Source organism: Poecilia reticulata, linkage group LG1 (genome assembly GCF_000633615.1).
Source record: "Poecilia reticulata strain Guanapo linkage group LG1, Guppy_female_1.0+MT, whole genome shotgun sequence".
Taxonomy (NCBI): Eukaryota; Metazoa; Chordata; class Actinopteri; order Cyprinodontiformes; family Poeciliidae; genus Poecilia; species Poecilia reticulata.
The window spans coordinates 20,582,412-20,595,852 of NC_024331.1; the positions used below are offsets into that span (position 1 = coordinate 20,582,412).

General features: G+C 36.9%; 1 protein-coding gene across 3 annotated transcripts in view; it reads left to right on the forward strand.

Moving 5' to 3' along the window:
• ctnna2 (catenin (cadherin-associated protein), alpha 2) overlaps positions 1-13,441 on the forward strand; it is a 323,748-nt gene that overhangs the window by 79,022 nt on the left and 231,285 nt on the right. For all 3 annotated transcript variants that reach the window (XM_008413718.2, XM_008413693.2, XM_008413702.2), the window contains exon 7: positions 2,801-3,004. In XM_008413718.2, the coding sequence (XP_008411940.1) occupies positions 2,801-3,004 (204 nt within the window). The remainder of the gene's footprint in view (positions 1-2,800; positions 3,005-13,441) is intronic.

The window sequence follows — 13,441 nt, forward strand, 5'->3', positions numbered from 1 at the left end:
CCCCCAGGTCAGTTAATACACACACTAAAGAAGAGAACATTTTAATCTGCTCTAACATTAGACTGAATATGAACTAAAGTAACAACAAAATGATAATACCAAAAAATCTCTAACAGAATCGATGTGAAATTTCCAGTTACTATTTGAGGAACCACATTGTTTGTAGTGTAAGCCTTCTCCACCTTTTTAAGTCCAAAGTCAGCATTTCTGTACACCACAAAATTATGAAGCATTCTCGCTTCCTTCATTTCATTTGACTGGCTTTATGGAGATGCTCTTTCATTTTCCAGTCGGCCCTGGCACCTGCCCACACTACTAAGAGGAACAACACCTGGTACTTAATTACCATGGTAACAGTCGAAGACAGCAAACCCAACAGCGTAGATGAGCTGAAAGCTGCCATTAAAGCAACAAGGGCTTCCTTCACTTCTTGTCAGTGTCATAGGCCAATTGTCCCCATTCTATGCTGCCCTCATGCATTAATTCATGGAAAAAACAAAAACCTTGACCAAGTATTGCGTGCGCGTTGTGCATGAACAGACATACTTTATTTCACCCGGAGTATACTGAAACTATATAATATCAGAGTTTCATTTTCTGATTTGATTTATTGAAATAAATAAATTCATTGGAGTCTCAGATCACATAGCGCAAAAGAAGCAACGATGAACAAAAGTGCATTTGTTGATTAGCACTAATGTTTAATTTTCTTTGTTCCTTAAAATATCATGTTATTTATTAGGTGTGTGAGACGCATTGTTTTTAACTCAACAGTTACAAATTGTATTGTTGCTGACATTTTTATTTTTATTTTCAAAAGACTGGGTAAGCTACTATAGACATGTAAAGTGACCAGAAAACAGGCCAACTGCTCATAAAACTCATTTATTCATCACTAAACCTTGAGGAAGCTGTCCCCGCCAGTCATAATCATGTTTTTTTTTTTTTTTTTGAAGATAACTGAAAAGATTCCAGTTACATTGTTTGTTTGTTTTTTTGTTGTTGTTGCTTTTCCACTTTCCATCTTTGTTTATTCCCAAGTCTCTACTATAATTGTACTGTGACAAGCCATGTGGAATAAAAATATAATTCCAGTCTTAAGGGATGTTCTCAGTTCCCCTTCGTGGTCTTTTCTTTGGACCTTTTCATACTGAGATACAGAGTAAATTGAACTGTCTTTGTTCTACCAAAATGTGTAATTACTTAAATAGATGCCATCAGAAAGACTGCAAATAAGGGCAACACTTCCAACCTTTTTCTTAACTCTTTACTCCCATGGTGAATTTAATCATGAACCGTCATATATGCAGAATATGTTCAAGTAACATATTTTAGTGCAAACACTTTTTATCTTGTGCAACATATGCACTTGTCAGCTTCAGATAAAAAAAGTAGACTTTAGAGATCCTGTTCTTTCTTACTTTAGAGGTTATTTGGCATCATTTGACAGTCTGTCACTCTGTCCCTGGAGCAACCTGCTTCAAGTACACTGCCTTTGTTCTTACTGTTTTTTTTAGCATATGCCAAACTCACCACGTAAGTTATTTTTACAGCTTTTCTTGTCAGATTTACTTGCAGACATTAAGATCACAAAAATATATCCTAATTTTAGCGTTGAATCCACTGTTGAATTATTTTACGAATTTTTTTTAAAGCTTAGACTTATATACTATAATTGGTAATGTCATTAGGTAAGGCTTAATTTAAATGGCTGATCAAATAACAAAAAAGCAGGCACGTCTCATCTTTCAGTTTAAAGACTTGGTGTGGAGTTTAATTGGAGCTGTAGACTTTATTCAAAATGTTTTAAATACAAATGAAAGAAAACCACAATAGCATCAAATAAAGCAATATAAGATCAATGCTAATTAAATAAGAAGGTGGGCAGCTGTTTAAAAAACATTATGAATTCAGTTTAGAAATAAAAGTAATACCAGTTAACAGACCTTTAAAAATAAAAAAATATGGACATGTTTCAAGTAACCATGAACAAAGCAAAGTTTCAGGGGCAATTTTTGAACTTTTACAGACAGATTGAAAAGGGCATAGCAACCCTTATGCATGAACAGAAAAAAAGAGAAAAAAAACAATAAGTTGATTGGTTCAGATGTTTAACTTAATTTAGACTTGCACAAAGCTACTCTTTTTTTGTTTTCATTTATCTCATTTCCACCTTTAAATCTTCGGATCAGAGAGCAGAGATATTCAACAGACTGAAGGTAGACCTCATTAGTTAGCATCAATACTTAATATACAGGCCTCAGCAGAGGTCACTGTAACCCAGTGGCAATAGATCTCACTGAGGTTTCCTTTTGGGTTTTTATCGCTTGGCATTATTCTCAGTATATTATGTTCACACTCCAGCTCTGGTTCTACATGGGAACCTTAATCAATTATTAGATTTAAACTATATATAAAATATACATTTTGGAGAACTTGCCTCACAAGACGTTCAGTTTTCAGGAAGAAGCAAACTGTTGCATTGTGTATGGCCCTATTGTACAAACATTTACAGGATGGTGAGCGGGAATCTTTTTGGAAGATGGTCAACACATAACACAGCTGTTGATCTGTTTTGACAGATTATTCCCTCCAGGCAAATGCTGCTGTTTTTTACTCTGGGGATACTCTCATAAAACACTTGACTCACATTTTCTAAGTCAGTATGGATAAAATTGAAATACAGCATACCACACGTTCTCTTCTGGTCTCTCTCTCTTTTTTTTTTTTTTGGTTTTGTTTTGGTCAGCATACCCCGTCGCAGTTTCCTGACCTTATACATGTTTTTTCATTCCTGCAGAACAAGATCATCCTGGACCCTCTGACATTCAGCGAGGCTCGTTTCAGGCCCTCTTTGGAGGAGCGCTTGGAGAGCATCATCAGTGGGGCTGCGCTAATGGCTGACTCATCGTGCACACGCGATGACCGCCGTGAACGCATTGTGGCTGAGTGCAACGCTGTTCGTCAGGCCCTGCAAGACCTGTTGAGCGAGTATATGAACAATGTAAGTGCAAAAGTCCTTTGTGCACCTTTTGAAAATCAAACAAATGAACATGCTGTGTTTAGTTTTTTTTTAAATGCATTTATTTACATTTTTTAATGTAAATTATATTAATATATATGTATGTATCCACAATGTATTTGTGTTTATGTGGGAAGCACATATTTACTTTTCTACTGTTCAATAATTTCTCACATTTCTTTCATGTAGGTGTTGCTTATCAGTCACTTCATCCTTTTTCTAAGGCTTTTGTTGGGCTTTGTTGAGTTTTTCTTTATCTGTTTCAGGAGTTAAGGAACAAACATCGTATATGATGTACATGAAAAAGAACCCCTTAGGTATATAGGTGATGCTGGATGGTTTATTCTTGAATTGATCTGAAGGCAGATGAAAGAAAATGAATAATCCACTCGCTCTGTTTTTATCAAGTGCAAAGTCCCGAGTCTGTAAAGTATATTGGTAATTTCCTTACCATCTGTTACTTTTTGTGAATCCCTGTGGTATTATCTCTATCAGAGTGCTGCTGCAAGCAGGTTTGATAATGACAAAAGATGACAGTGCAAGGTGAGGTGTTGGTAAAAGTCAGTTCTGATGTGTTGAGAAGAAATGCCATGAGGATCATGTCTGTTTTCAGCACATCACTATGTTAGGAATTAGGAAAATGCCATTTATATATGTAGAAATATATGGTTTTTGAGTTTGGTAATGCAGGACAGCCTGTTAAGCACAATTGAGGATTGTGCGGCCTCTATTCTAGCTCCAGTTTTCTGCTCCTGATGTTTCATTTGACTCTAAAGTTACTTAATAACCTATCATATAAGACGTAGGACCAGCATTTCAGTATTTTTCTGAGCCCTTCTTCCACAGGGAGAAATATTTGGAGGAAGACTTTGTTCCATCTTCCCAGTATCTAACGAAGTCTTACTTTCTCTCACCACCTCTATAAGCCTGATATGTCGACATGTTGAAAATTGTTTTCTTCCAAATAGCTTCTTAGAGCTTTTATGGTTCCTCTAAAGTCATTTGAAGCACTTCACAGATTCTGAAAATAACCTTTGATTATTGCTTATTAGTAACAACATCCACACACAAAGAACATTGTTGCCTTTCTGACCTGCTAATGACTGCAAATGGCCCAAAGTCTGTTTATAGGTTTAAAACTCACCTTCACATCAACAATTGTCGCAAGTCTTTCTATAAATCTTCCTTTATAATTATGCCATGTTGCAGATTAAAACTAGAATCTCAACCGAAACCAACCAGATATTGTCTTTTGTAAGTTTTCCAAACTTGGTACAACAAATTAGGAAAATTGTACTTAGGGCAATCAATATTGTTCTTTATTCTTTCAACTTTTGGCAAGAAAATGTTACAATGGAAAAGTCTGTGTATTTACTTTGTGTGTTTGTTTGTGTGTTTACTTTGGCACTTGGTTACCAGAAAATGTGCTCATCTCTTAGCAACAGAACAGATATTGTTATTGTTCAAAAAACACAAGATTTCTTCTTCGGAAATACTACTTATCTTACATTACTTACAACTTAGCACGAATTTTAAAGTGGAGATAAAGGAATAACCTGCTTTTAGATCTTCCCTCTATCCCATTAAGCACATGAGTGATCAGCTTGGGTGTGCTGTCATCGACAGTCTAACCAACACAGCCACACAGGCTGACTTGTTACGAATGCTGGTTGATGCGTATGGTGAGATCTCACAGCAGTGTGTGACCAAGCTAGTATGAGTGTTAGGTACTTGGCTGTGGGTGCAACCTACATACTCATCTTCCAAAACTCAACTAACAAATATAGTTTATTTACAGATGCGACTCTATTTAAAGGGGAATAAACAATGTTTCTAAGGCTTTGCCAAGATAGACATCTACAACAAAGAAACAAAACACATGCCCATCATAAATTGTTCATGCTTGGAGTGGTCATTGTTGGTTGCAATCTACAGGCACCATTTGTGGTAAGACAGTGATCACTGGTTAACTTAGACATTTGAACCATATTTTCTTTCTCTGTAGAATTGTATTTTTCTGCTTTCTTGTTTGCAGTACTTGGACAGTTACAGCTTTTTGTTTTTCTTTTTTTTTTTTGCTGAAGCACAAAAACTAATAAGATACAGTCACAGTTACGAAATAACCCTCGCTTGCCTGCTGCTGGTTACTTATTGGTTCATTAGAAGCAACGGTATCATCATCTGTCCTACTAAGATTGTACTTGGAGTCTGCGTTGGTTGTTGTAGCCTGAAGTATGGCCATCTGTGAACAAAGCTGCTTGGGTGGTAATAATACTTACGGCAGTAATTCTGCTTATAAATATTATGTATTATTAATTATTGTCAGTACTTTAGAGTTAGTCACTTATTGCTAAGCTGAGAACATTTGTGATATCTAAGCAGGCTTTTAGATCAGCTGCTGTTTGAAAGAAGGAATCAGATGTTAAGACTGAGAAGCTGAGTTCTAAATAAACCGTTCTTAAAATGTAGGTCAGCCTTAAAACAGCTTAAAGAAATCAATTTAATTTTAATAAAAATACATTTGCAGTTTTTTCTTTTGCATTTGTTTTTCAGGCTGCTGCTCATAAGTCCCCTTGTGACCAATTTGTAACTCAAAGGATAGTTTGAATTGATTTTTGTCTTTTTCATTTGGATAATGAATCCTCAAGATATATTTATTAATATATAAAACTTTTATAAATTCTCTAAATTGCCAGTGAAGAGACGAATGCTATAAAATGAACACAGGCGTTTTAGTGTTTGTGGTAATGCATATGAAAAATGTATTTTATTTTTAATTAAATTGTTATTTTTGATATGATCAGCACCGTCCTTTTTACCTGCAAGTCTCATGCAATTCAGTTATCATTCCAGAATCTTAAAATGGAAATAAGCCATCTACAGCATAGGCTTAAAATAGAACACAACATGCTCAGGAAAAAATAAAAAAATAACGGGACATCTTTTGCTGTATTTGGGATCAATGACTTCAGTTTCTTGTCATTCTGCTGTCAGAAGGAAACCATTACTATAATTGGTTTGGACTGCTCTAGTCAGATCAGTTAGCGAAATCGGACATGTTTGATTTGAGAAACAACAGGACAGGCACCCGTCTGCATCTACACTTTATGTCAAAATAACCGGAGCTTCTTTGACTTGAAACAGACATGCTATTTACACAACACTGTCAAATTATTCCAACTGTTGATGTTTTTATACATAAAAACATGCAGTAGAATAGTACAGATGCAGCTTGTTTCAGGGAATGAAAACACAGAAGATATTTGATTGTTATTTTGAATGTTTTATAGATGTTTCTTTCCTGTCACCCTTAAAAAAAATACAAACAAGATAGTGTTTCTGAACACCCACATACTTTTTCTACTCCTAAGTCAAGCCAGCTTTTTCCTGAAGTAATTGTGCATTGGTTCATTAGGCCCATGAGTTGTGTTTCAGAGGCTACAGCTGGGAGATTGTTGACAGCCGCTGGCTGTCCAGGCTAAGAACTGAGAGTAAATCATGGAAGCATTACGAACAAAATGCTTCCCTTTTTAGCTCAACTACCCCAATAAGGTTTAAATCAGCAACCTGGAGTGATTTCAGAACAGAATATTGCTATGAACCTGCTCATAAAGAGCACTGTTAATTAAATTGAAATATGAAACTTAAAAATGTTTATTTTTAATCAGTTTTAATTTATGGAAACAGAAAAGAACATTATTTCATACTCCAAATTACTTTGCTAAAGCACATCTTAATCCAATACAATTTCCATTTCAGTGTATAGTGTTATGTTCGTTCTCTGGAAAGTATCGGAAAAAACAGATTTGAAAGGTATTCTGTTTTTCCAATTAAGAAAGGTCCATCTAAGAAAGATTGATAGAACAAATTGAACGAATTGCTTATTTGTTCTATTGATAAAAATATGGCTTAAAAGATAACCAGTTCCATTTGATATCCAGAAGTATATATGTAATCAATTCAACCCAATCCAATCCCATAGATTCAAATTCACATAGTCAATTTGTTATACTTATTTCTAAAAAGTTTTATGTTAAATTAAGTCCAACTAATTGCACCAAGGCTAATTCATCAAGTACTTCTCCAGAGCAAGTATATGACGAGTCAACTCCTTCGTCTTGATGGGGATTCAAGTTGCACAATATATATTTAAAAATAAAAAATAAAATTGACATTGCATTTTTTCCCCTAAACCTGCAATATGTATTGCAATTTAAGCCAACACAAGAATTTTCAATGTGCTCGGAATAGCGCATTGAGTTATGCTGTACCTCTGCCATCTTGTAAATAATTAACCTGGGCTGATCTTATCTCTTTTAGTGAATGTTACAAGTATGATTTTTGTTTGTATTTGAGAGTTGTTCTTATTGTTAGAGTTGAATGATGATAGCAGGTGCAGTATGCCTATTTTTGTTTGTCCTCTGTTTCTCATATTCTATCACTCTGTGACTATTAGCATTTTGGGCAATGTCCTCAATGTCTGACATGAACATCTGCTGCTGTAAGACTCTGTTCAACTGGCTGAATATTACATTAGCATGAAAAATACATCCATGCTGCCCATATTAGAAACCGGCACTGCCCATACAAATACCACACGACCGACCCCCACATTAATGTTGACCAATTTCGATGTTAATACTGACATAGTGTGGATTGCTTGACAAATGATCATATTGGGAAGCTCAGTCGACTTGATCCAGTCCCATCTCTCAAAAAAGTCCAGAGTCCACTTACAACGGCACTTACAAGAGTTTGCTTAAGTTTTGCATTATGTCTAGTCAAACACAGCAAACCGTCTCACATCTTATCTTGTGGTGTTATACCCACGGCATGCCCAGGGTTTTCTTTTGGTTCTCTGATTTCCTCCACCACACCAAAAGTGTCCATGTTTGAGATTCTTTTTATTTCATCAATGGAGTGATGTGTGTTGTATGTGATGGGTGTACCCTCTCTTTTACCTGATGACAGCTCCATCCCTCTCTAACCAGGAGCAGGATGAAGTGGCTATAGAAAAGGAATGATTGAACGAATGAATCATAACATGCGGTGAGAAAGTTTCTTGGTCTGTAAAAGAGGCAGCTGAATAGAACATTTCCTTTTCAGTACGTAATGATAGCTTACACGTTTGTCAAAGCAATGATTGACCACCAGCAATCTGAAAGCGTGACTGCATATATTATGTTGTTTATAATTTTTTTCTTTTTTTAAGTTTACAAAAGTAATGTAAGCATCCTGTTGCCTTTATGTTTCCTCTTCCGTCTTCATAAGTGCCCCCACCCTACCAACACAAATTTTTATAGGAAGCTTGAACCACAGCACAAGGTTAATCAATGTGGTAGCGGGCAATAAATTAGGTTCAAGTGACAGGAGAATGTCCATACCTGTCTCGGCTGCTGGTGATCTGTGATTGGTGACAGCAGGCCCGGCTCCCTGGCCGGTGCTGAATCATCAGGAGCAGCTGATTTAGTTACGGCAGCTCAGACAGGGCCAATCTATCAATTGATCTGGGGTGTAATGCATTACTAGCTTGGGTCAAGGGAGCCGGGGCAGAATATAGCTATAGCCAAGAGCCATGGCAGCTGAAAGAGGGCAACTCTGCAAAACTGTGTACAGCTGAGAGAAGGATTTAGGGAGTGTGATGGCCAGCACACGAATGTCACAGCAAGTTGGATGTGGGACATAAAACTAAACAGGACTCGTGAGGTAGGAGGATCATTAGGGGGAAACTGATGGCCTTCTTGCTCACATAGCTCCTCTGAGAGTTGCCATGTAGAATGCTCTAGCAACAGTTGGGTTGTCTAATAACACATTGACTGGCAATATGTGTTAAAGTATGGCTTTTTACCGAGTTAAAATCTAATATTTTCCTACACTGTATAAAAAGGTAGAACTTTTTTTTTTTTTGTCATTGACATTAACTAAATCCAGAAAAACTTTTCCTATTTGCGGTCAGTCAAATTTACCAAAAATATTTTCTATTTTGAATGACAGAATATGATGCAGAGTAAAACGGCATTATCAGAAATTGGTGCTCTCTACCTGATTGGCTCTTCATCAACCTGTGTTGGGATGTGGTGGGTAAACTACAAATCCATTGATGAGTGCAGTCAAGAAACGGGCCAGTTTGAGGTCATGTTTGCGACCTGCCTGCAACACCTCCTCAGATGTTTTAAAGACAACTCAATAATTCAAGAATTTTGAATTTTTGACTTAACCCTTGTGTCACACACGTAAAACTTGTCTCATTTGCCATAGTCCTCTACGTTTGCCTCAGTCCTCGCATGCACATGGGTTAATGAAATAATATTGGTCATCCAAAAATGACCTAAGACAAAAAATTTCAGACAGTAAATTTAGTCTGATTTAATGCAAATGAACAAAGTAATGTTTTTTTATACCATACATATACATAGATATCTGATTCAGTTGTATCTGCTTTAACTATATTATCTCATTCTCTCTCCTGCTCATTTCAGTAAAAAACAATAAAGAGGTGACTACTTGAATTTAAAATTAAGAAAGGAAAAAAATATTCTCTAAAATCCTAACCATGGTACTGATTGTTAGAAAGCCCCCAGGTCTGATATTCACAGCATTTTTTCTTAAAGCTGAGCTCATGTGGGTGTCCCCAACTAGATAACTTTACAAAACAATGTTGTGCTTTTTTTAAAATTATGTTTGTTTTTTTTCCTACATGCTATTTTATTGCAGACCTTTGAGTAAGTAAAAAAGTAAAAAAAAAAAAATTGTCAAATATTTTCTAAAATGGCTGGAGACATATTAGGATATAGTGTTAGATAACTTTAGATTCTTGAGAAACATTTGTCTGCTTCTCTGCCACTACTTGTCTACAAAACAAAAGCAAGAACAAAAAAAACAACTCAAATTAATGAAAACACTATAGTACAGAAAAAACATGTTTTGATCATGCTCTGCAACATACTGACCTTAAGATCACAGTAGGGAACAGTTGTAAGATATGCAAAGAAAGGCAGTGAAGCCCTGTAGGATTTTCTAAAGATAAATGTGTGTGTGAGTGTGTACATCTGCTGGAGGGTGTTATCTGGAGTGAAGAACAAGTTCTGTCTAAAAGGATTACAGTTTACTTTAAAGTGATATTCTAAAACTCTAACAAATATGCAAATACAAAAAAACCCAAAACAATTTCATGTCATTCTTAATTTGGAAACATGTTTTACATAGCACAAATTGTTTCTAAGTAACAAAATAAACTTTGAAAACTAAAGCCATAAAATGCCCTTAATTGGAAATGTAAAACACATAATATCTTTGTTCAATAATCAACACACCAACCTCTACAACTTTGAGACTTTTTTTTACAGCCACAAACTTTCTTTTGGTTAAAGACTAACTGTGTTCTACAACCATCTTTCACTGCAATTACAGCCAGAAGTCTAGTATGTTGTTACCAACTTGGACATCTACTAAAGTTGTTGACAGTTTTATTTGCAAAACTTGTCTTTTCACAAAAAGTTAAAATGATTAAAAACGGAAACATTAGCGACTGTACACTAAGGATAAATATACAATATAAAATTAATACTACGCAGTAATTAAAAATGGCATACTCAGATCAAAAGAAATGTGCAACATTCATATCTTGTACATCTTAAAATGTACAAGATACAAATGTATACAGTATTTGTATATACAGTATTAGATGTATACAAAATGTATACAGTATTAGAATACAGCAATATACTATTTGCAAGAAGAAAGCTGTGCAAGTAACAGCAGTAACGTAAGTAGTGGTGGTTATGTCTAACAGCTGCTGGGAGAAAGGAGCTCTCCAGTCCATGCATGTGTCCGACAATAATTTCATTTTAGCCAGATTTCTTTGGTCTCCCATCACCTGCACTTTTTCAGAGGAAGGATGGGGAAGGGAGGCCAGAGTTGTTAACCAGCTACACTGATGCCTGATGCCTGATGCTACTACAGTGTCAAAAAGGACCATCCACTTCACTCCAAAAGGCTTCAGTTTTCTTTGTAAGTATTGTCTGCTTTGGCCCTTCATGTAAAGAGCATCAGGGTTATGACTCCAGCCCAGGTTATTGTTCAGGGGAACACCCAGGTACGTACCAGAGTCCACTGAAAGTCAAAGTCGTGGTACATCACCCTCTCCCTAAGCTGAAGGATGTGTGATGGCTGAGAACTGACAGGTGTGAAATTCAGAAAAGAAAAGCAGGCCGTTGTCACAAATGAGGGGGATTAGGCAGGGGGGACTGGGCTTGGGGGAGCAGTGAGTGTCTGATCAAACCTGACTCCTTAGGCTCTTCCAAACCCCACAGATTTTGTTCTCCTGCAGCTACTCTTCCGTGTTTACTGATCTAAAGGATCTCTTCCTCTCCTTGAGGAAAGCCTTTATTCCAGGGTTGGTCTCGAGTTAGTTATTGGAGAAACACTCTACCCTAATGAAGGGCGCAGTGTTTTCCACACAGAAGTTAATGCAGTCCATGGTGCAGTCTAGGATCTTGTTAATGTCCTCCCCATGAGGTATATAGAGCTCTTCCCACTTAGCAGAGCTAAAACAGTCCCTCAGATTTTCTTCAGTCTCCTCAGACTGTATCCTCACTCTGTGTGTCACATCTGGTTCTCTGTGCAGAAGGAGCCTACACACAGGTTAAACTTATATGCAGGTTTTAGATGAACCAAGTTGTGATCTAAGCCCCCTTTGTTTTTTGTGATGAACTGTATACCTCTTGGGTGCTGTCAGTCCTCCTCCCATTGTGATGGAGGTGATGGTGTATCTATACCTTCTCATCCAGTCACCACATTTTGATGACAGTACAGGTCCCGAGTCTCTTCCTCCTCACCTTGCAGGAAATACTGTGTCACTTAATGGGCTATGACTATGGAGAGCTAACAGCTGATCTTTGGTGTAAACAACAGATAGGGCCATTGCTGCTCTCAGAGCACAAATACTGTTAAAAAAAAAGTTGTCCATATAATGGTCAGCTGAATTGTGTGAAAAAGCAAGGTGGCACACAACATATCTGAAGAAAAAGAAATAAAAGAGAAAACTCAAGATTGAGTAGGAGCTGCTGGAACAGGCTGCCTGCTCTTGTGGCGCCGGAAGTGGAGGTGGTGGAAGGTTTGTCGTAATATGACAAAATGTTACAAAAGATCAACTGGAGGAAATACCCTGTATAACATGTAGATGAGTCTCCCTGTTGAATCCACTTGCTTATTGAAATAGGACATCTATCAGACACTCACAGCTGTTTCCTTTATCATTTATACTGAGTGTCAACTATTAAGAGCTGTTGCTTTTTTTTTTCTTCATCTCTCTTTCACTCTTTCACTTGTTGCGTGCAATATCTCAAACTCCTTCTTTTTAGTTCAATAATGAATTATATTTTAATGCAAATGAACTGAGCAAAATGAATATCAAGAATACATGTTTGGTTTCATCATGTGTTATTCCTGCTGTTTGTTCATTCTTTCACTAATTTCCTCTTACATCATTGCCCCTCCAGATTTAGCACTCCCACCACTTTAAATGTCGTACACACAGCAATAAATCATTGGTTCCCCATACTCTCACTCCCATCTGTCAACTCCTAATGTACCGCACGACAAGCTGCAGTCCACTGTGCACCAGCACACCACTTACTTTAAACAACTTAGTTTTATCAGCTATTGAAGGCTGGCTCACAGACGCATCCCTCTGAGGCATTTTGCAGGTAAAAACTTTCAATCTAGTTAGGGCCTGTGGCGTAGGCTTTGGACTATTTATGTCCATTACTTCGGTCTTAGTGTAAGTGGGAGACAGCTAAAAATGATCAACCCACAAATGTCATCTAGACCTTGTCTGTAAATGTGGTTCAACTCAGTGGCTCCATGTAGTGTGACAAACATCCAGCAACAGGTGCGCCGAAAGTGGCTGTCTATACTCTGTATGTAAATTGAAGCAATTTAAAGTGCTTAGTGATTGCATTGTCTTAAGACTACGTCGTGTTAATGTACTATAGGTAAGGTAAGGACATTCTTTTCAAATAGCATCATTTGTACAAAAGGCAATCCAGTGTTCTTTAGATGAAAAACAGTCAAAAGTTGGAGTAGTCTTTCAAATGAAGGAGCCAGTTTATGTACATCTGTAAAACAAGAGTTTATTCCTGGATGTATCTGCTTGCATCAGATACATCCAGGTTTCTAACCTCAGGTCGTTAGATACCTGAGGAGTTCCTCAGGTATCTAACGACCTGAGGAACTCCTCAGGTCGTTAGATACATGGATCATACTTGACATGCTTCTAACAAATGTGAGAAAATGTAATCAATGTATTTCGACAAAAGACTGTATAGTGCTGTTAAAACAGTAGGACAGTGCAGTGATTTAAGAACACGTAATATGATTCATTTTTGCTGTGTTGGCCAGCTGTCTGGAGGCAGCTGT